This window comes from Bactrocera neohumeralis, chromosome 6 (assembly GCF_024586455.1).
Source record: "Bactrocera neohumeralis isolate Rockhampton chromosome 6, APGP_CSIRO_Bneo_wtdbg2-racon-allhic-juicebox.fasta_v2, whole genome shotgun sequence".
Taxonomy (NCBI): domain Eukaryota; kingdom Metazoa; phylum Arthropoda; class Insecta; order Diptera; family Tephritidae; genus Bactrocera; species Bactrocera neohumeralis.
Window position 1 is genome coordinate 31,892,669 of NC_065923.1, and position 25,700 is coordinate 31,918,368.

General features: G+C 32.7%; 1 protein-coding gene across 3 annotated transcripts in view; it reads left to right on the plus strand.

The window, feature by feature from the left end:
• Positions 1 to 25,700, plus strand: part of LOC126761349 (uncharacterized) — an 83,535-nt gene that overhangs the window by 24,717 nt on the left and 33,118 nt on the right. For all 3 annotated transcript variants that reach the window (XM_050477421.1, XM_050477423.1, XM_050477422.1), the window contains one exon: positions 1,716 to 4,068. In XM_050477421.1, the coding sequence (XP_050333378.1) occupies positions 1,932 to 4,068 (2,137 nt within the window). In that variant the 5' untranslated portion in view covers positions 1,716 to 1,931. The remainder of the gene's footprint in view (positions 1 to 1,715; positions 4,069 to 25,700) is intronic.

The window sequence follows — 25,700 nt, forward strand, 5'->3', positions numbered from 1 at the left end:
AAAAAATATAAAAAAATTTGATTGAAAACGTATTTATAAAATAAGATATGCAGATATTAATATTACATAAATGATGAATAAAATGAGATTTTAAAATAATTTGAAGCCTATTAAAAACAGACATTATTATAAAATTTTTATGGAAAATTCATTGATAAAAGAAGATAAGTAAAATTTTACTGCAATAATTTTATTAAAAATTAAAAAAAAATATCAAAATTATAAAACCAAAAAACAATTATGATTTGTTTTTATTGAAAATTTATTGATAAAAGGCGATAATTAAAATTCTTTTTTTTTGTAAGAATTTTACTAAAGAATTATAAAAAAAACTCAATTAAAAAGAATATAAAAAAAATGGAATTGATGTTGAAAATTAATTAACAAAAAAGATAATTTAAATTTTATTGATATAATTTATTAAGTTTAAAAAAACAAAATAATAAAAAGAAAAAAGATTATGATTGATTTTTATTGAAAATTTCTTGATAAGAAAAGATAACTACAATTTTTCTATAATAATTTTATTAAAGATTTATAAAAAACCTTATAATTTAATAAAAAATAAATATAATAATGTTATTGAAAATTAATTAATAAATAAAGATTACAAAAATTTTATTGATATAATTTTATAAAATGTTTATAAGTAAAAATAATTTTTTTAGTCGAGAGTACTTTTTTCAATAATTATTAAAAAAAATTATGTTAAAAAATAAATGAAAAATTTAATAGTAAAAAAAATGATGAAGAATATTTTATTCAAATTGACATTATAACTTAAATATTTATAAATAAAGAACAAATTAATAAAAAGAGTTTTAACAGAAAATTATTAAAAATTCACAAATAAACGGTTAAAAAAATTTTAATTTATAAAAAATCTTATAGTGAAAGTCAAATATTTTAGTAAAAAAAAATTATTAAAAAATTTATTGCAAAATAATTAAAAATTCATTTTAAAAAAATTTTATTTATTTGAAAATTTTTTAAAACAAATATTTTAGTAAAAGAATTTTATAGACAAACATTAAATTAAATAAAGTTAGGCAGACAAATTCACTGAAATCTCTATGTTTTGTAAATTTATTGATGAAAAAAATTAATTAAAAAAAAAATTAATTGAAAATTCATTGATAAAAAAAAATTTATTAAAAAAAATTTTTAAATATTTAAAAAGTTTTAAATATTCCAAAAAAAAATTTTAAAATCCACAAAAAAAATAAATAATTGATTTGTAATTAACAAAAAAAAGTCATTTGAAAAAATCGGAATTATTTAAATAAAATTATAATTTTATTGATATAAATAAAAGGTATATTAAAATACAAAACAAATAAGAAAAAATAAGAACCATAATCAAAAATAAATATTTAGAACTTAAAACAGCAGATTTTATAAAAAAATATTTATTATTATGAATTTTCGTATTTTTTGAATGTAATTTGAAACATAATTAAAACGCAAACTGTCAAAATATGTAAACTCCGAAATGTTCAATAGAACCTGTGAACACATTTTGAAAACAGTAAATTGTTATTATTGAAAGTCGAGGATAATATTTTTGGGTAATCGGGTTCAGTTACGTACTAAACCGCAGCCAGCCTGCCAGCCAACGCGCCGTATGCCATTTACCCCTTATGAAACTTGTCATAAAAAGTATATAACAAAAAAAATTAATAAAAATGTTATTTGTCATTCCCTTCTCTCCACAGCACCGCAAAAACGAAAGGTTATGCATTAAAGAGCAAAACAACAACAGAATAAAAATAAATTAATAAAATAAAAATAACAAAATAAGAATTGTGCAAAAGAAACGCGAAAATGCGAAAATCTATTACTCAGTGAATGTGTAGCAACAAAGCAAGAGCATAGTGTTTACACGAAGAAAAAGAAGAAGAAGCAATTTTGCAGTGAAGAAGCAACAAATAATGTCAAAAAGTGCCACTGAGCAATATCAAATCAAAAAGAAGCGAAAACACAACCAAAACAAAGCAAAGAACAGCCAACAAGTGAAGCAAACAAACCAAATTTGCAAAAATCAAATTCGATTTCAACAAAATAATAATAAATACAAAGTGTTTAAGAAATATACAACAACTACTGGCGACGCTCTAATCAAACAAGTAACGCTCACTGAATTCTGTCTGCAGCAGCAGCAGCAGCTACAACAGCAACAACATTTGGAATACTTATTTAATAACAACAACAGTAGCGTAAATTTAGCGACGCCAACAAAAGTAATTGTTAACGCCAAGAACGTCAATAGCGACGTTGTTGCGACGCGTCAGTGTGCGCAGTGCAACAAACTTGATAGCGACACTGTAACGCAGCGTCCGTGTTGCTTACGTGACCACGCGCAGGTGCTGTTACAAAAGAGCAAACCACGCCTAAGTGAATACAACAACAACTGCATTAGTCGTATTCTGATTAGAAGCAAACGCAACGCCAATAGCAACATGCCGCTCTCACAAGGCTTCTCCGCGAAAGTGTGCGCCGGCGGCGCAATAAAGCGCACCGCGTCCAAGCCTGCGCTGCCGCGCCAAGTGGAAGCTGCGAAGCGCAGTAAATCAACGGCGGCAGAGAATTTTACGCGCCTCGCGCCGCAGCGGCATCTACATGCGCGCCACCACGCCAATGGCGGCAGCAATAACAAGTGTTTAAAGGGCGGCAGCGGTAGCAAATTCGACAGCGCGTACAAGTCCACGACAACAGCGCTGGGCGCGACGTCACTACTGGTGGGCGCGGGTGCGCGCTATGCATCCAATACGTCTACCGATCTCACGCCTAGCAGCAATTTGCAGTTCTACTATTTGCTAGCCGAGTCGCTGACGCGCTACGGTAGCCTCTTGGAGGCATTCGATGTATATGCATTTATAGCCAGCGAACAGTTAGATAGCTGCATACCGCTGGACCGTCTCAATACATTCGCGAGCGCGCTGATAACGTACGTGCGACAAATAGGCGCGTCGGCCAACGACAGTAGTCAGGAATTATTCGCTACGTCCGTGGTGAGCACGAATAAACTCTCCGATAGCACTGCGCTCGAGTCCGCATTGAAGGTGAAATATGAACGCAGCTCCGCCAACTGGAGCGCCGGCGCGTCCGGTGTGGTGCCATGTGGCATTACGGCCACTACACCCCCGGTGCCGGATGCGGTCGTGGGCGCGGGTTTGACGGATATGCATTCGCCTACGCGAGAACTATTACGTGTGCCAAGTCCGACGCAAAGCGAGGACTACGATCCCTTGCTTTGCCCGCTTTGCAATGACATCTTACGCTGTCCGGTGACTACGAATTGTGGACACACTTTTTGTCGACTGTGTTGTGATACCATAACGCAATGCAACATCTGTCATGTGAAGTTTCCGCGCAGCAGTCACGATGACTTTGTCTCGGAGGTAACGAGTGGCGCGCGCAGTTACGCGAACACGTCCAGCTCGATGCTCACCACATTAACAACTGCTACAACATCATCGGCGGCGGCTTTATCATCTGCAAGCGCCTACTTGATGCCAGCGCCCGTCGCTGCGCCGCGTTTGCCATCATCACAACAAAATGCGTCCACCTCTGCGTCGGTATTAACAAACATTTCCACTTATGCGCCAACTGCTGTGAACAACACGACGTCACCAAGCAACGATAATTCCTTGCTTAGAAGACGCCTCCAAGCACGTACCTCACTTGGTGCTACCGGCAGTGGCAGTGATGGATTGGAAACAACTGTTGCACCCACACGCTTGCAGTTGCTGCCGACGCCGTCGCCGACGCCTACGCCGCCAACGACCGTGACGACGGCAACTGTTGCTTCAACGACGGCCACGGCCACCACAACAATGGCGTCATCGGCATCGGGTGGCGGTGCTGGCGGCGCTGGCATTGCGGCCTCACTAAGTGGCTCTGCGGCAAATATGAAATTCATGCCAGATGTCTTAGTGCGGCGTCTGGTGGAGAAATGGTGGGGCGCCGACTTGCAGGCGAAAAAGAACAACGAAACCGCCGCCAGCTATATGCATATGCATCTGCTGGATGATGCGTTAAAATTCTGCAACGCCAGCTTGGAGAAATGTAAGTAGTAAATTTTTATTTAAATTACTTTAGCTAAAGTTAATTGAAATATATCTCGAAAGTCAACTTTTGACAAAAAAAATTTAGTATGTATTATATTGCAATGAATCTGTTATGGATTTAAGTTATAAAAACTAATTTTATCTCTGAGTTAGGTTTTATAAATGTTTTAAACTTCCCAAGCTTTCACGCTAAGCCTTAAAGTTATCTGAATATGCTCTCAGTTTTCGTAGATAAAATTTCTTTTATTCTCAAATATAACCAAATTATTTTATGATGGTGAAACTATCACTTAGTGAACTCAAGCTTTAACAAGCTTTGAGCTTTCACATGAAGCTTTCTTACACATTATTAAATATTCTTTAGTATGAAAACGGCTGTTGTACCGTTAAATAATTTTTAAGCTTCATAAACTTTTATTCAAAGCTTTCACATGATTCGTAAGCTTTCATTTCAAGCTTTTTTTAATGGAGTTTAATTCGATATCTAATTTCATTAAAATTGTTATATAAAATATTGTCTAAAATTATACCAAATAAAGCTTTCATAAGCCTTGAGCTTTTATACGGTGCTTTCACTTAGCTTATAGATGTATTTTTTAGAACAATTTAATGAAATGAGCATTTTAGAGGGTATTTATGATATTTTTAGTATTACTGAGTTTTTTGTGCTTTCATTTCAAACAGCCTTTACCTTGCTTTTGCAGAGGAAATTATATGTGCTTTTAAAATTTTAACCAAAAGGAGCTCTTTATAGGCTACTTACACTATTTTCAGAAGGACTAAGCTTTTGAGCTTTCATATCGATATTTTGTTATAATTTTATTGCTAGCTGACATTGTTGGTCTTGCGTTTACCATTTGGAAGTGGTTTTGTAACCATTCGCTGTATAAAGATTCTTTAGTCAAAGTGACTTCCAAGCAGATTAAAGCTCGCTGAACTTTTTGTTGAAATTCGGTTTATAAAACTGAAGACTTTATCAATTTCCCTGAATCGTGTATGCATACATATACACCATTTTAATAACCACAGGTCATTCATTCGGAAAAACATTTCGTTGGAAAAGTCCCTAATGGTTTTACCAAATTGAATTGAAATTCTAAACACTCCATAAACACCACATCAATCACTTGGCGCTGAAAGTTAGGCAAATGTGGAAAAAGCATGAAACATATGGTGCATGGTACATACACACACACACATAGATGAATTGTGTAAGAACACTTGAACGTAAAAATATTTATCAATCGCTTGCTTGTGTTCTTTCGTGCTTATCAGCCTATTCTGCTGGGAGTTTACACATCTACATGATATTGAAATCTGTATATTTTTGTATGTGTTGGTGTACGTGACAATCGCTGATTATACGCAAACGTAAATATCGGCAAAATCGATAAATGCGCCAAAGTGCTTGCCGCTTTGCTGCTGTTGTTGACAGTTTACTCTTGTCGCTTTACGCTTGGCGTTGTTGTGGTGATTTTCCTTTCAACTTTTATTCTTGTTGTTATAATTTTCCTTCTGGCTCAACAGACATACATTCATATATATATGTATAAAAATATAGTAGAGCTGTTGAAGCCACATCTACCACCCATTCTCCACCACACAATGTCAATGCTGATGTCATGCAGTGCACAGTTAGCCAGCAAGTCAGTCAAGCCAGGCAGCCTTCTGTCCAACAACTATGCGGGTATATATGAGGCTTAGCATGCTTCACTCAGGCGACGGCAAATGGCAATGAGCAACAAGTAAGCTATAAATATCATGCTTGTACTTGTTGTTGTACTTGTGTGTGAGAATATGTTGCTTATGTGTATGCTTAGGGGCATTGGCAAAAATGGCAAATGTTAGCAACCCATTGTAATTGTTCCGTTTAATACTTGATTCCATTATGCTCGTTCTATGCATACATATATACTTCATAGATATATATAGTATGTACACATTAAATACCTACAGATTATATTATTGGATATAAATTTTATATAAAGCTGATAACATGCCATATTTGCTAGTAACACTGAATGCTGTGGATATTTGCATATATACATACACATATATTATTTGTATATATATACTTATGAATCTATGTTATCTATCTATATCTTTCTACATATTTGCATACGCACCACATCAGAGTATGCCTTGCTCAACGATCTGTGCGCTTTGCCTTAATTGACCATAAATTTCTTCCGCCTTCGGGTCAATATTGGTCTGACAGTTGAGCAATAAAAATTCCTATCCGTGTTGACGTGTAATGACTAAAAGTTGTGTGGATTCATATATTCAAATATACACATTCAAGTATGTATGTAATGTAAAATTCAATATGTATGAAATTGGAATTTTAGTAAATTTAGGCCAGTGTAGGGACGTCAAAAAATGCATAATTAAAATTTTTTTTTTTTTTTTTTTTGAGAATAATGAAATAAAAATCGAAGTTCTCTCTTGCACACTCTAATACCCTTCACAAGTGCATTTCAAAACATAGAAGGGTATAAGAATATCTTTATCTTGATTTTAATCAGACAGTTTGTACGAGAGCTATATGCTATTTTAGCCCGATCTGAACAATTTGTTCGAATATTTTACCGTTACCCAGGAAAATAAACCAGCCCGAATTTCATTAGGATATCTTTTCAAATACAAAATTTTTTCATACAAGAACTTAATTTGGATAGTTCAATTTGTATGGCAGCTATATGCTATAGACGTCCGATCTAAACAAATTTTTCAGAAATTTTCTCGTCAGCTGTGATAATAACGTGTGCTAAATTTAGTCAGGATATCTCGTCAAATACAAAATTTTTCCATACAAGAACTTAATTTGGATCGTTCAATTTGTATGGCAGCTATATGTTATAGTAGTCCGATGTGAATAAGCTTTTTCGGAGATTTTCCCGTCAGCTAAGACAATAACTTGTGCTAAATTTAGTCAGGATATCTCGTCAAATACAAACGTTTTTCATATAAGGATATGTATTTGATCGTTTATATTGTATGGGAGCTATATGCTATAGTAGCCCGATGTTGTCTATGCCGACAAATTAGCAGCTAATTTGAGTGAAAAGGACGTTTGCATAATTTCGTTCCAATATCTGAAACACTGAGTGACTAGTTAACTTATTATAGATAGATATACAGGTGGACTATCATCATACTGATCTTTTACATATTTAGTACATATAGTCACCAACAATGTTACGAACTTAAAATTTCTTTCTGGATGTTACAAACCTCGTGGGAAGCTTAAAATATTTAACTATTCAGGGTAAAAAAATAATATTTTCGAATCGCAAAAAAAATTATACAAATTTTTTTTTTCGATTTCTATAAAATTCTCAACTAAACCAAACCTATAAGTCAACCACTAAAATTCTATGAGCTTTGGCGTAAGAGTCAAATATATTGCCTCCCCTATTGCCATCATTCTCAATAACAAAGTTACAGGAATTTGTAAGACCATAAATTTCATTGCTTCCCCACTTCATACCAAATGCCCTTAAAAATATATATATTTAACTGTCTACATATATGTACCTAAATAAATGACCACATCCTTGCTTATCCTGCCGCATGTACGACAAATTATTGGCCACAAAAACAACAAAAAAGCATATGTAAATGGCACAACTGAGTGAGCGAGTCTAGTATGCTGTCGCATGGTTATGCAGCAATGCGGCAACAAGCACTACTAGCATTTATATGTACAGGGATACATATATTTTCCAAAAAAAATTTAAATTCATTTACGGGTCAAGGCCTGCCGTTGGACAAAGTGCTGTGGCAAGCTGCAGCGTGTTTTTTTTTTGTTGTTTGTATCCATGCAGGTGGCATAGCAGCCGGTCAAAAGGTGACAGCATGTGGTTTGTGGCTATGCTGCGACATTATTTTGCCAGAAGAACTGTGAAATAAATTTTCAAATGTAACTTTCAATTTTTCGCCACACACATCGCTGCTTTTATGGCATTAAATATGAATTGAATTGGTTGTCAGCGGCATGGAAACTAGTATATAAACTGTGTCCAAAAAGCATATGTGATATATAAAGTTTTTTTGTTTTTTGTTGTCAGACTAAACGTGTGAAGTGTGCTGCTGCGTCGACATTTACAGAATTTAAAGTCATTTGTCATTTCGTGCGAACGCCGCCACTATGAAGCTTAATAACTTAATCTCGTACAATGATCAGCGCATCAACGTGTCTATCACTCATACGCCTAGTAGTGCCAAGCACGAAATTCCGCAGGCATACTGACAAACAAATGCACGGAAAAGTGATTACAAATGAAAAATGTACCATGTGGGAAAAGTGGTGATATTTTCAGTCATTAAATAATATTTACTTGTGATTTTTTAGAGAATATGAAAAAAAAAATATTTTTCAAAATCTTAGTTATTAGCTTAAATTTGTTTCTAGAAATTTGTTAGAGAACAGTTTTGGTTTAAAAAACTTTATTTAAAACAGTAATTGTTCATATTACTTAACTTTCTTGCTATAAAAGTTTGTAAATACTAACTAGAATTCACTTTCATAAATATTTGGTGTGCGTGACTTGGCTAAATACAGTCTTTATATTATCTCGCCTACAATTAGGATGTATAAAAGATGCGAAAAAATATGTAAATAATGAAAAGAATTCCCCTGTTGATAAGAGTTTGTAAAATTTATAAATTCTATCAAAAATTCTCTTTCATAATCATTTGTGGTGTGTGACTTAGCTTAGACCGTATTTAGTTTTTAAATTATCTTGTCTACAATTAGGATGATACTTTATACGAAAAGTTGTTAAAATATATGAACTGAATGCTTCTTTTTTTAAAAAGTTTTCTTGTAGAAGCACTATTTAAATGGATAGGCAAATAATTTTTGATACGAGGTAGTATATATTTTCGTAGCTCGTTCATATTTTAATGAAAGAACTGTAAGTTTTGGTGTGTGACTTAGCTAAATACACGCTTTGTATCAACTTGCTTATATTAAGGATGACATTTTAGATCAAAAGATATCTTACGTTAAAAAATATCAGCCAGTATTAAATTTAGAAATGTGAAATATTTCGACAAAAGTGTCTCTATTATTAGTTAAACAAATTAGTTAAAATAAATCTTCATTATATTGCCTACAATTAGGATACAATTTTAGACCAATCGACTACTTATGATAAGAAATTTGCACTTATAAGGCTAAAATGAGTGTCCTAATAAATTTAATTACGAAGTATATTCAAACAATACAGTATTTGTTTGAGGATCTCATTCAAAAAGCTAAATTAGAAATTATCGTTTTAGATGTGCGACTTGGCTAAAATACCTTTATTTACTACATTTTAGATGTATAATTATGTCATAAATTATTTGTTGATATCTTAAGTTAAGAAAGACACTTTCAAATTTGTACCCAAAAAGTAATTTTAAAAAATGTTTGGCGCTCGTGAAAGCGTTTTCCTACTGGGTAGCGCGCACATACAAGCGAGCCCCTGGCCCCCTGGAATAGTGCTTTGTTTATACACACACAGGCATTTTAGTACAGCGCATTGTATGAATTAGCGCTTCGCTCAGCGCTATTACCTGTCAGCTTGGAGGAACGTGAGCGCCGGCACGGCAGATGTCAGCTAATGATGGCAGAGCAAGCATTCGCCCAGAACATTGTATTTCATCATCCGACTAATATATAATGTTTGTGGTGTGCGTTGGTGGCAATGAACCCAACAACAAAAATAATTTCACTTATATTACGAGCATTTACGCATACACACATAGAAAAGCATATATGTATGTAAGTATATTTGGCTGCAAAAGAGAACTCGGCACTCAGCGCTTTTGGCTAACTTACTGCCAGTACAAACATACATATATTTATGGTATTGTATCTATATATGTGATAATAGTATGTATGGCTGTGCTTATGATATATCTTTAATAATATCACGTAAAAATTTATTATCGATGTGTGATTTCGTTATCGGGTCATAAATGCGTGCTTTAATCACCTTTTGGTTATTGTAATTGCTTGAGAATGGTGAGAAACTGCTGACACACCGCTTAGTCTGCTAGAAGAAATTAATCACGAATTTGGTAGATAACGGAAAATCAAATGAAGAAAATCGACAACGTCATCAGGCTGTTATCTGCTGAGTTGAAGTTAAGTTAAATGTGTTTTTATCACAGTGTTGTTTTGGTCCCACGCTCTGACTCAGGTGTTAACTACTCTATAAATAAATACAGTTATAAAATCATATATTTAATATAACTACCAATATGAGTAAACAGACTTTAGTTGGCACGACTTAAGGTGATATTTTTCACGCAGCAAAGTAATTGATTTTATGGTGAATAGGTCTCTTGAGTGCAGTATCAATATAATTTGTTTGTTTGTTTAATATATGTATATAATACTAAGAGGTGATAATAGTATAAATAAAATACCCTCACTTTACATGTTTTTAATATTTATTATTATTTTAAAATAGAGACCAAATTATTTATTTAGCCAAAGGTCGGTATTTTACGACAATAACTGCCAGTTAAAAAGCTGAAACGATCAATTAATATTTATCCAAGTTTCCAACCATTTATTTATATTTTCAATACCTTCTAATAAATACTCTTGTCATCCTAAATGTAGGCAGCATATATTGTACCTTATTTTTAGTAAAGTCACAAACCTAGTAGTGGTATTGTAAAACATTTGAGTCATTCTTTTTAAATAAAAATAAAAGAATTTAATAAAAATTTACTTCGCTACAAACTTTGATTTGCTTTAAAAAAACTGTCATAATATTTTAAAAATATTACGTATTCTTTGAAGTCAAAACTTTTCCATAATAAATGGTTTTTGTTAAAGTGAAAATAAGCTACTCCTCTCTGTTATTGCCCAATTCCAACCAAAGGCTTGGGAAAATATTATTAAACAATCGAAAAGGTCTTTAAATTTATTTCGTCCACTCTTCTATAAGAAAATGAACAAACTCCCAAAACATTTTTGCAAGTTCCAGCTGAAAATCTGTACAGTAGTTGAAAATAGAAAGCTTTGATATTTTAATAATGCACAACGGAATTATGTGTGCCCCACAGAGAATACATTGTATTGCTTCGTCAGTCATTCAACCGGTCATTCATTGAAATCAAAATACTTGTGCTAGAGAATACTTCGTTTAATGCAAAGGAACGTACTTGAAGGAATGGCACACGCGATACTGATGCAGGGTGTCTGAAAAAGTTGAAAAAAATAAAGAATTAAGGAAAAAGAAAAGAAAACAAGTCAAAATAATTGTTTGCCCAAAGTTTTCTAAAATTGTTATTGAAAAAAAAAAATTATAAATGTTAAAAAAGCAATGGATTTTAAGCAAACAAATTCCAAATATTTTTTTCTGATAAAGAAATTATTTTTTATAATATAAAATTTGTTCACTGCCAAGAAAATATATATATAAATATACCAAATGTTTTTCAGTGTCATTAACGGTCTTAGGGGCCTGCAAATAAACTCTATGCTAACAATGCTAGTACTTAACCCTTATGTGACACACAATGCGGCGGTAGATAAGAAAATTGTTCATATAATGAGACTAGAAGTCTTAATTTAACAGTATACATGGATGTAATTTAGAATTGTAATTAAGTACTAAGGCAAATTAAAAATACGACTCCCCATAGAAAAAATTTTTTTCGTTAATTAAGAAATAACTAACGCGAAAATTAACACAAATGCACTGTGCAATTCAAAAATGAAGTGATAAACATTCCCACGTACACAAGGCTTTCAGTTAGAACTGTCAATTTGGCCTTAAGAAACTCATAGAAACTTTAACAGAAATCTCGGGTAGCGATCTATTGGTTAATTAACCAGTTATTTAACCGACAGATGACTTAGATGGATTTAAGTAAAATTGTAGTAAAAGAAATGGATACGTTCTAAATATTGTCAATTGATATTTAAAAAACTCATAGCAACTTTACCAAAAATTTCGCAGCGCTAATGGTTAATTAACCAGTTATGTAACCGATAGGAGCCTTAAGGGAATAATTTAGAATAGTAGCAGAACAGGATTATACATTCTAAGTCTACTATAAGTGTATATCATTGCTCACCCTGTATGACTGTATGGCTATCGTATGTTTAGCGAAAGATGTCGAACTTGCTGTGGTGTCAAGTGAACAGCACAAATGCTTGGAATTTCTGAAATGTTGAACTTCGACATTTTTATTGAATGAAAGCTAAGCGAGAAAAAGAACAAATGAAATGTAAACATTATGCGTAAGCTTTTTTGTGAATTTTTCAATGCAGTTTGGCAATGGGGAGTACACAAAATGTTAGAATAAGAGTTGGTTTAAATATGGATATTTTCGAAGGTTAAGTAGAATTTTCATATAGATTCATAAAAAGTTTATGCACTTTATGGTCAATGTAGCAAAACGGTACCCAAAACTAAACAATCGAAGTGCAGTCTTGCCGTTAGTTAATAGCACACTTCTTTTCAGATTCTACAGCATACAAAGTGGGTAAACAAGAATTAAGAGTGGCTGACTTTGTCAGTATAAGTATCTAATATTATTGAATAGGTTAAAGTCCGATGTGTCTATCACTTATAAAAAGCTAAAAAAAACGCTATAAATTTTTCTCTATTTCACTATTTTTCATGAAAATTACAAAAAAATTCCAGCAAATTTTATTCATTAGACCTAGCAGTACACCACCTTTGCTGACCCTACAATTGATTGACTCATGTCAAATCACGTATTCTTTCAACATTCTCATACACTTTCTTCACCAAAATAATTCAGCGTTTCGTCGAAATTCAACAATTTTCGCATTGAATCCGACATTTTGACAAAAATCAACCAATAAAACAACAAAAACAGAAAACAAACAATTTCAGAGTGGAATTAAACATTTACCTTCAATTTGCACATCAAAGGAAATGAAAGAATGTAAGAAGAGAAAAAGTTAGCTTCAATGAAATGAACACCGAAGGGGCTTAACTTGTGAAGTGGAACGAAATGCCTGTCGCCATTTTTTGTTTTACTACCAAATAAAAGGATAGCAAATAAAGAGTTCTCTTTCGCTTTTACATGGAAATGTTTTGCAAAATAATTGGGTATGACTCGGAGGCACGAAGTTTGTGGCGCAAACTTTTTATGGTGCCATGAAGGACTGACAAAAGCGGTTGACTACTCTCTAAATGCACATAGGTATATATCATACATACATATATGTATATGTTATATACTATAAAAAGTGCTTAAAAAACATGTTCTTTCATTTGAAAATCTGAAGCAAGCCTATATTGACTCGAGTACCTGTTTTTTTGCAAATTATGTAGCGCAATAAAAATTTCATTAGCGCAAAGTTAATGCACTAAATCGGGCAAAAAAAAATCAGCAAATACATTTACAAAAAAAAACGAACATTTATTGCCGACAATAAACGCTGCCGCAAGTGCCCGGAGGCGCGCAAATGGTGTTAACAACCACAAAAAGTGGAAATGAATTTATGAAAAATGGAATGATAATAATTTCGCAGGCCACACTAAACACTGCCTTATGCGAAATTCTTATTTTCCTTTTCTGCCTCGCGCAATTAACTTAATTGCTTGCGTCCACGAAGCGCCGAGATGGACCGCGCGCCGGAATAATTTTGTATATTAAGCACACGATTAATTGTTGATGACTGTTGGGTTGTTGGGAAAGGACGTTGCCATGTTGAATTCCTTAGAAAGTATGCGAATAAATTTTGTGGCACCGAGCGAATGACCTTCAGCAACAAACTGGACAACGCAGACACCATTGCTTCTTTTTACAATCCGGACGCTATTTTTTTACAAAGATTTGTTGGTAAGCGCTGACTACGCGGCATCAATGGAAATGGCAAGCTTTTCCTTTGACCTTTTACCCGTTTGCTCTTCCTGCTCAGTCAATGAGAATTGCTTTTGTTGAGGTGTTTTATCCTTTCGTTGGATAAAAGTGCGAGCGCAATTTATTACACTTTTTGCATCTGTGTGGCCTTTATTTGTCCCATAGCGTTACTTTTGGTTCCCTTTTATATAAATTTCTCGGATTTAATGTGGTTGCTACTAGTAAGCTCCAGGCAAATGTCTTGGGGATAGTGTAAAGTAGGTAGATGATTGAGTAAGCTTAGTAAAATGAGAGTATGAATATGTGACAATCCCAAAAAAATTTCAAAAACTCAAATCTTTTTAACGGCCCTTCAAACAATTTCTTTAAAATTCGAAAGTTAAAAAGCGAAATATTAAATTGTTTTAAAATAATTAAATAATTTCAATAGTTTTCAACGTATTTAAAGAAAAAATTTCAAATTCAAAAAGTTTTCAATGACAATACTGCCATAAAATCTATTTTCGAAAAATTTTGTTTTCTACATTTTTCACTAAAAATGTAAAAGTTTTTTAAAGATAACACTTTTAAAAATTCTTTTTTCGAAAAATTAAATTTTTAAAATTTTTGGTAACAAATTAAAAAAAAATTGTATTACAAACTTTTCGAATGATTCTGAAAATGTTTCGAAATATCAATTTTCTAAATTGGAAATTTTCGATTTTTTAATTTTTTTTTTCTATCAAAAGTTTTTTATCACAATGTTTCTAAAGATATATTTTCGAAAAATTCTATTTTCTAAATTTTTTTAATATACATTTAAAAACATCAGTATTTAAACAACTTTTCAAAAGATTCTGAAAAAAATTGAGAACAACTCTTTCTGAATATGGACAATTTACATTTTGTATATTTTTGTTTCAGTCAAAAGTTTTTAATCGAAAGTATTTCTAAAAATTCTATTTTCAAAAAAACCAATTTTTTAAATTTTTTTTATTAAAACTTAAAAAAAATCTTTTAATATTCTGAAAAAAAAAATTCGACAAAATTCTATGTATGTCAAATATCTATTTTGAAAATTGGAAATTTTCGATTTTCTAAATTTTTTTTCAATCAGAACTAAAAAAAACATGAATTTTCCGCAGTCTTAAAACTTTTAATATACAATTTTTGATTAAGACTTGAAAACACTTTCAAAAGCTATATTTTCGAAAAATTTTATTTTCTAAATTTTCTGACAAAAATAAAAAAAATACTTTAACATTTTTCAAAATATTCTGAAGAAAATCGAAAAAATCTATTTTCTAAATTGTAAAATTTCTATTTTATAATTTTTTTTTACTCAGAACTAAAAAAATACCTTTATTTTACTCAGTGTTAAAATTTTTACAAATATTATTTTTATAAAAATTTTAAAATATTATTTTTTTTTTAATTTTAAATCCTTTCAAATTTGTTTCTTTTCAATAAAACGTTTCAAAAGATGATTTTTTTAATATAAAAATAGATCAAAAACCGTATAGACCTATAACTAGATTGACATTAAACTTGTCTTGCATAGTTATTTATAAAAAAACATGTCTTTCATTTAGTGCATATATGTATAACTCTAAGTAAATGTTTATGTATATAGTATATAGAAAACAAATTATCTTGAATTTATATATTCCAATTGTGCAAAATTTAATGCCACTTCAAAAGGAAAACACCCAAGTAGTGATGCTGTTGCCCTAGGACTCAAATAACTAACCGACCAAACAGCGAAATTGTGCAAAGCAAGTAAGACAACAAAGACATAAACTAAACCAAATAACTGCGGCGAAAATAAAAGGAAAACGAGTAAAGTTAATTGAAGTCGCCATATAGTGGCCGAAAGGAGCGAAGGATGGCACAATTACATATGACATATAAATATATATAAACACACATTTACAGTACATATGTATGTGGTGGCAAAGTCAAATAAAAAGTACTAAAAGTTCTAGGAAACTGGAAAGGAAATTTACTCGTATAATATATATATATGTATAAAAATACATACAAGAAATATGATGTTATATAAGACGATTGTGGTTCTTAAAAATCGGCTAAAAGCAACGCACTCTCTGCAGCTATTTAGCTTGAAAAGCAGACATAAATGCTCCACGCCAAGATTCCATAGAATATAGTAGTGAGCACATTATTATATGTATGTATGTATACATATCTAGTTATTTTACCCGTGTAAATGAGTCGCTCACTACGAGATTACAAGAGTTTATGTCTCTTACCGCATAAATCCTCAAACTATGCAGCTCCGTGTAGCTTTTAAGGATAAACCATCACGCACGGTCCATTCTTCTTCCTTCGCTGCATGTTCGGAATGTGCGTAGTATGTCTTTTATACTTCGTTGCTTACGCTTAACCTTGTCTTGCCGTACGAAGATGTTGCGGTAATAAAAGCGAAATTCGCGAAGGAAAGGTCGTAAACGAAATGGAATTTCCATAGAAAGCAACTACGAGTATAATATGCGCACACTTGAGATTTTCAGGAACAAGATAGAGTATTGAGTGAGCTGGAAAATAAAATTAATATTGATTCACAATCAAGATTTTAGCACAGAAAATGGTCGGATTTTGGAAAGAAGCAAATTATATTGAGGCTGAAGAGTGGTTTGAAGAGTTTGAGGTAGTAGGTATAAATAAAAGGGAGTCTCTCCATAAAACTACTAAGTTTCTTGTATTAATTTTATGATTGTATGTAGTGAGGCATACATACATAAAAAGCCACATTTTATTTATATCACATTACGTAGTAAATTGGTAGGCTAATAGGGCCATATGAAACTCATAGAAACTTTACCAGAAATCTCGGGTAGTGATTTTGGTTAACAAACCAGTTGTGTAACCGATAGGTGCGTTACAGGGAATCATGCAAAATAGTATCAGAGCAAGTTTATACATTATAAATCATTTATAAACGTCTACGAGTACTTACCCTGTATGTCTACATAGCTATCGTATGTTTAGCGAAACATCTGGAATTCGTTATTGTGTCAAGTGAACAGCACTAATGCTTGAAATTTCTGAAATGCTGGACTTCGACATTTTTTTTGAACGAAAGCGAAGCGAAAAAGAGGGTTTTGAAAACAAGCTTATTATATTGTGGCTAAATAGTGGCTAAAATATAAATAGTAGGGAATCTCTCTAAAAACTACTAAATTTATTGTATTAATTTTATGATTGTATGTAGTAAGAAATTCTATAAAAAGTCATGTTTTGCGTTTATTGAAAATATTTAAAGTCCTTATTCTATTACCCTTAGTTTTCAGATTGAGTTTCCAAACGAAATTCAGCACTAAGTTTAAGGGATCATAGTAAATTGATATGTTTTTAACGAAAAAACGAGTTTCTTTCCAAGATAATTTTTTTTTTGAAGAAAAGCCTTATAAAACCCTTAAACAGCGACTTCAAAAACAGCAATCATTGCCCCAAATAAAATTCAATCAATAATTTAGTTCATGTAAATAGTATTGACGCAAGGTAAACAATTTTGTTTTTCTGTAGAAGACAGTCAGCTCTTCGAAGAAACCACAATAAGGAAAACGAGTTGTCGAAAATTCATAAAATTTTTCGCACAAGAATTCGCAGAAATCACCGCAAACTTTTGTGTGTATTTAAATACATATAAAGTACTTGCATATATGGTGTATGCATATGAATATATTGTATCTAAATACATATGCTTAAATATATTGTTATACATTTCCATTATGTGTATACCATATATGAGCCCAGCATTTTCAACCTTCCATCTTTCCTACTGGGCATGATTGATAGTCTAACTATATACATATATATATATATGTGTGTGTACACATGTGTGCAACACCATGTCTGCAAATACATTGCTATTTGTGTGTTTTCGAAGATTTTGCGTCATTTCATTTTCTCGGTCACCGATAACAATAGCTGCGGGCAGTTGTTGTCATTATTGGTAAATAAGAATTCTAAAAATAAACTTGCCGAGAATTGCGAAAACACTTCGGTAAACTAATTAATTGCAATTTTGAGAAAATTTATTTAAATAGAAATAGGTAAACACGTACATGTTGACTTATTATGTATATGTACATACAGACGGCCACACGAGCCGCTGTTAGAGACAGCAAAAGGTGTGCAATTTTATGCTAATTAATAAGTTGTTATTAAAAATGATGTGTGGGAAATGGCTTATGATACTTTCTGGGGGATAGCAAAATATATTTATGATTTATATGGAAGATGTTTGTTTTGTTTGGTTTCATTAACGCTTACTCTTGCTTATTATTTTTTGTCTTTAACAATAAATTTGAGCTTAAGATTGGGAGATCATCAGAGCATGAGCTGAACTAAAGTCCGTATTCTTTCTAAATATTTTCGGCAGAATTGCAGACATTAAGTGCGATGCTCAAGCAATATTTTTTTCTCTTCTGGCAGCAATCTTCATAGTTTTCGAACTGCTTTTCAGTAATAGTTTTCTAAGCAGCAAGAGTAGTTACCGACTGCAACTCAGATATAGAAGTCAGAATTCGGTAGCAAAAATGATTTCAGTAAACCAACAAATTTGTATCTGCCTTGAATTTGAATCTAACCCAACTGCAAAGTTTTGCTCTTTTCTGTTATTTTTCTTGTTAATGCAGTAGTGTTACTTATACGCCGTGTATGCCAATATAAACAAAATTCAATTAAGAAGAGCCATTATTTCCGGGTTGATGTAGACGAAATTTTTGAATTCTAAATTTATTGAATTTTTTATATAAGACAAATTTTCGTCACTTTACCAACATTCCCTATGGAAATTTAGAACACCTGAGAACTCGAGTTTTCATCAGCACATACGAGCAATTCCGCCATTCTAGGTTGTAATACTTGTTTGAAGACAATTACAGAAAAACAAGAAAAAACGTTTATTTTTGCTGGATAGAAATTGTAATACCCTTCACAGTCGCATATTTTATAGCATAAAGGGTATGAAAAATCATGACCGTCATTTTGATAGTGATTATATATGGCAGCTATATATATGCTATAGAGGTCCGATCTGCATAATTTCTTCAAAAATTGTAGCACTGCCTTGAATAACGTTCTATGCCAAATTTCGTGAAGATACCTCGACAAATAAAATAATTTTCTGTACAAAGACTTGAATTTGATCGGTCAGTTTGTATGACAGCTATATGTTAGAGTGAACCGATATTGGCAGTTTCGACAAAGAAGCAACTTTTTGAAGAAACAAGAGTCTGTGCTAAATTTCACAGCTATATCTCAGAACCTGATGGACTAGTTGTGGCCTCCTAGTTAGAAAGTTAACTAAACCTGTTTTTAATACTACAGACATGACCAACGGCTTGAGCAAAACATAATCTTCCAGCACAACTTTCAATTTTTAAACTATTTTTCATTTACCAGTGCAAAAAATTCCAATTCGAAACTCTTCATTTTGCTCTAAATTTTTAGATTAAATTCCTCACATATTCCCAGCAGATTTGTATGCCCCTATTATGTACTTAGGCAACATTAACAACAATTCACGCTAAACACGAAATCACTGAGCGTTCACCAGCGTGAAACTTTCGTAATGCAGGCTTTCATTTATATATATGTATGTGTGAGTATGTGTTCGCGTAAAAATTTCCAGCGTATATCCTTTTATTTCATTAAAATTCCACTGTGAAATGCTTTTAAACACGCAAATACACACGCACATGCATACGTGTACACATTGTAATTGCTATAGGCAGCCGCCAACCGCAACTGCGCTGCAATAGCAACAACAAGGACAACACGCGTCAATTGTGCCATTTATGGTAATTTCGTTTCACCTCAATTCGAGGCGCATGTTAGCGAGCAAATATTTCAGCGCTTTTGTTGTTGTATGCCAGCATTTTCCGCCCTGTGTCCAGAGGGCGCGCCACCAAAGTGGATTGTTAATATTAAAATTGCTTGGCAAGTATGTAGGCTGTGGCGCGCAGGCATTGTCGGTGGCGGCGCTAAAAAGGATGTCATACATGCACATACATACGTGTGTGTGTGTGTGTGCAAAGCGCACTACACTAGCGCACACACTGACATGCGCGCATACTCATTCACATATTTGCCTTTGATTACTCGCTTATTTTTAGCCTCGTTCAGTGGGCGTTGGCGTCGGCGTGCAGTGTGCGCGCGCGGCGCGGCGCTGTCGCCGGAATGTGGCTGTTGGGTTCATTGCACTGCCTTTTATGAGTTCACTGTTTACGATGCAATCAGTCGAGTGTAAAGAATTCTTTATGAATCTGTTGCATATTTAGACGTGCCACTCCAGCATTCATGCGCATAAATTTGCAGGCAATTCCGCTTGGCGCAGTTCATAAAGTTCATGTTAGCACAAAATTAAATATGAATGTGCAACTTTGTGCAGCTTCCCGCTATTGTTCGCGCCACAAATTTCATTTCATACTCCGAAAGAGTTCTGTTTATTTTATTAATTATTTGCTTGCTGCACCCTTCAGGGCATATGCTTGGCACTAAGGCCCACGTAGTAGTGTGGCGGTTGGTTCGCAGTTGAGTTGTAATTTCAGCAAAGGCAACAACAATTACAGCAACGAAGGCGAATGTGAAATACCGCACCTAATTTGGAAATATAAGATTTCGTCAGCTCTTTAAAAAGTTTACCTGTGTTGCTCAAAATTCAAGTCATTGAGTTGCACAGTGTGTTGGAATGGTGAAAAATTACTTGAAAATTGTTGGTTTTATTGTTATACCCTGAGCTGTGCATATATTACTCGTAAAAACATGTTTTTTAAAAATTCAATAGAAAATAATTTAATTATTTAAGTAAATTTTTGCTTTAAGGTTATTAAAAAAATATTATTATTTCAAAAAATATATGTATAAAATGAAAAATATTAAATTTTTACAATAAAATTTTTTTATTAAAAAGTTTAAAATATTAAAAAAAAAATTAATAAAAAAATTATAAACTTTTTGCGCGGAGTGGCAACATTAGTTCAACTATTCAAAACAATTTAATTATATTTCTTAAACAAATTAAATAAATTTTTATTTTAATTTTATTAAAAAAAATTATTATTATTTAAAAAATATACCAAATTAAAAATTAATAAATTTTTACAACAATTTACAACAAATTTTTTATTAAAAATTGTATATTATTATTAAAAAAATGGACACATTAAAAAATATTAAAAAAATTTTATTGAAAAAAAATTAAAAACTTTCTTTGAAACTAACTTATTTTGATTAATAAAATTTAAATAACTAATCAAAAAATTAAAAAAAAAAATTTCATCAATATTATTTTTATTATCAATTTTTGATTTGTTGTAAAAATCAATTTTCAATATTAAAAATTAGAAAATTTAAATACTATTTTTTATATTTCATATTTAAAAAAAAAAAAAATTAAAAATATTTAAATAAAAATTTTCGTAAATAAATTTTGTAATACAAATTTTTAAATTTTTTTTAATACAAAATTCTAAAATAGTTTTCAATTTACAAGTAAAAATTCAGAAAATATAATATAAAAAATAAATATAAAAAAAAATTAGTTAAAAAAGTTTTCAATTTCAAAACATTAAAAAACGTTAAAAAATTTAAGAAACAGAAATATAATTTTTTCAAAATTAAACTATTTATTATCACAGCAAATTTACCATTTCAAGCCACTGTGCTCCATCCAGGCCATAGCTACTCCCATAAATATGGGTACGTCATATCCATACACACAAACATCGGCTGAATTGTGACACACTTAATCAACTAACTGCAAGCAGGCGGTTTTCGCAATGTTCTCGTTTTGCCATTTTTGCCGCAATTCGCTTTGATATTTCACTTTTGGCTGAGCGCTGGCCCATTTCATAACCCGAGACAGCAACCACAAGCGAAGTTGAGCTGACGCTGCGCGTATTGGCGCAAAACTGCTTACAACAGCGGCTTAAATGCAACAGCTGCACAACGTGCCACAACTGGCGTTGCACACCAACACTGCACGTCGATTGCGACAGCGTTGAAGCTGACGTCGAAGCGCGTTCGCAACAACAACCGTAACCACAACAAAACGCAAAAGCGATTGCAGCAACAGACAACAGCGCGCCACAGTTATATTAGCTGTTGCGGCAGAGCAGTTATTGTTGCAGCAACGACGCATGTAACGGTATTGCTTACATACGATTGCACTCGGTGTGCAACTGTTGCATATGAGAGCAAACAGCTGCTGTTTGTTGGTTGCACTATTGCTTTTGCTGTTGCTGTTTGTGCCTGTGATAAGCGTTTGGTGTGTGCGTGTGTGTGTTTGTCCTCATTTTCCGTCAGCGGCAGTAAAAATGTCGCAATGTGAGCATAAAGCATGCCTCCGAGCAATGCAGCCGGCCAACTCGGGCGGTGAGTCAGTCAGGCACTCACTCAGTCGCTCAGTCACTTTGTAAGTCGTTTAGTCAGCCAGTGAGCCAGTGAGCCAAGTGGTCTCATTGTTGTGTTTGTCTGCAATTTTTGCGATTTCGTGCAATGTTTGACTGCTGTTGCAACTGATTTTGCTTTTAATTTTTTATTTATTTTTAATTTCTGCATTTTTTCTTTTTTTCACTGTTCTTTTTGTAATATTTGTTGTTGTTGTTGTATTATTGTTGTTTTTTATTTTTATTTTTTGCTGTAATGTTAGTTTTGTTTCTGTTGTTTTTGTTTTTGTTGTTGCTATTCTTTTTTGTTGTTGTTTTTTGTGGTTCACCCATAAAAAGCCCAGTCAGATTGAAATGCAACTGAAAATTGAGCAATGCCCGCTGGGTGTGCTCACACAAACCCACACAACACAGCAACAATAACGCCGACTACCGAAATGCGAGTGAAATATGAATAATCACACACACGTAAACACACATATACACATATACTTATACATTTGTAAATGAACAATAAGCAATTTTTGTTGGAAATTTATGCAATGCTAAGCGGCAATCGTCGTAATCAAGTTGAGTACTTGTGTGCACAGGGACATAACGGTGCAGCTACATACAGACATAATGCTCATACATATCTATGTGTTTGCACATATGTATGTATGAATGTGTTTGTGCTTTGAAAGGCATGCAAATGCATATTTAACTGCTGGCATTTCAATTACGTCAATGGCGATCAAGAATATGATTATGCAGCTGGAATCGAGTTTCATAATTACTGCGTTGGTAATATGAGGATATTATGTGTGCAGAACTTATGCAATAACTTTTCGTGCATGTGTGTGCCGTGTGTGTGGGCATAATTATGCAATTATTGTTTTGATGATGCTTTCGGTGTTCTTAGCAAGAATATTATGGTGAAATAATAAATATTAGATAATGTATGCGCATAAGTAATAAGAGGTAACCAGAAATATGACACCCAAGTGTTTATAAATTTAATGAGAATTTTATAAATATGTATATATTTGTGGGCGAAGTGTGATTGCATAAGTCAAAATAATTGTATACCCTGAAAAGGCCACAAAGTTCGTAACACCCAGAAGCAAATGTCGTATTCTCTCTAAAATATACATACGTATATGAAAATGATCAGCGTGACGGATGTGTCAATTTAGCTCCTATGCCCCCCTGTCTGTAGGTCTGCCTGTATATACACGAACAAATCTCTCAGTTTTTGAAATATTGAACTGAAATTTTGCACATGTATTTTTCTCCTATGGAACCTGCTCATTTGTCTGAACTGTCGATTTTGTACCATTATATTACATAGCTGTCATACAAACTGAACGTTCGAACACAAGTCTTTCTATGGAAAACTTTTTATTTGTCAATATACATACCTGCATTTGGTATAAATTATTTGCCAAGACAGCGCTATAATCTCCGAGGGATTTGTGCAGATCGCACCACAATAGCATATTGTTGTCTTACAAACTGACCGATCAAACTCAAGTTCTTCTATGAAAACTTTCTTATTGGACAAAGCATTTTCATTAAATTTGGTGTGGATTACTATCCAAAACTACGCTATAACCTCCGAATATATCATTCAGATCGGACCACTATGCCATGTAACTGTCATACATACTGAACGATCAAAATGAAGAAAAATTTGTTTTTATACCTTTTTGTGCTATAAGTAATACACTTTTGACGGATGTTATGGTTCAGGTGTCATCGAGATTACCGTTTTTCCTTGTTTTTGGAGTGGATGTAGAGTTGCCAACTTAATTTTTTTGTAAATTTGTTTTTATTACTGGAAACTCAATGTTCCCGACAACCCCATGCCACTATTAAGTGGGTATATAAATATTTTATTGTTAATTATTCATGTGAATACTTATTACAATAAGTTGTACTAAAGTGGAGTTGCCAACTTAAATCTTTTTTAAATATTTCTATATATTTCTATGAACTCGTGGAGAAGCGCTTCATATATCCTCCCGAAGTAGTGATTTTCAAAGCAATTTTTTCTTTACTCTAACGTATTGTAAAACAGACAGAAATTAGAAAACTTTTCAATGGAAAGATTGATAAATTATAAGATGTCAGCACGAAAAAATAGTTGGTTGAGTATTTGTTCCTAGTATCTTGACTAGTCGGAAAGTAACTAGTTCATAACTAGTTCACTACATTTTAATTATTATTAATTATCACGCGCGAAAACAATGGTTGAGTATTTGCACTTAGATTCTGGACTGGTTACCAAAGTAACCTGTTTATAACTAGTTTGCTGTAGGCAAGTCAGTTATATCAAGTATTAATATTACTGTTTATGTCGTTGTCATTTATTTATGTATGTATGAACGATCTAACTTAGTGAGTCAACACTGCTCGCGGTGTTATGGCGAAAAAAATGTAGAAGGTGTTAAAACATATGTATGTAATTCTTACGCAATAAGTTTATTTTATACTCAAGTTTCCTGTAGAATTTTTTCACAGAATAACTTACATATATGCACCAGATATTACATATAAATACAATAAATTGTGAGATGTTGATTTCCCTTTGCTAGACACTCTTATCTTTAAGTTCTAACCTTACACCGTTATGAAACTTGCACATATTCGTAATGGCATGCAATTGCAAAAGCTGTCATGCGGGTTTTTGTGTGAATGAAAATTGAATAGTTCGTAACGCTTCGTTTCACAGCCTACGAGCACGCCATTAGTCATGAAAAAGGCAATATTGCAAAAAAAAATTCAAAATGCAATAATATTGCGCAATCGTTTTGTTATAACAAAACTTACCTAATAATAATATAAGTTACTATTTACTAGCAGCATAGCGAATTCTAGCCGGAACGGCTAGTAAAATTACTAGTAAACGTGAATACATACATATTATTAAGTTATGCACTTCCTACTAGCAGCCCCCATAAATAATACTCACTAACACTAAGTAATAATAATATTTATTTAGTAATACAACTGACATAACGTAACGTAACGTAATTCTTACGTTTTCTATTAGCACAACACTCGACACTTAACTATTTATTATTATTGTTGTTATGACACAATACTTATCTATATGTACACAGCAACAACAAATAGCAGCTGCCTACTTGGCTTGCCATTGCAATCAGAGTTACACAATTATTACGAGATATTTACATACGTAGGTGGGAGATACGACTAGAAACATGCTAATATTAAATAGATATGACATAACAGAATGCCGGTGTACCCAAGATTATACTTATATGCGTATGTGTGTGTTTGCGTTTGCTTAGCGGCGATACGGTGAGTTGTCACCTACAGCGTGAGTGGTTTGCTCGCTTGACAGCTTCGTGAGTATGTGCGGTGTAAACTACCGTTA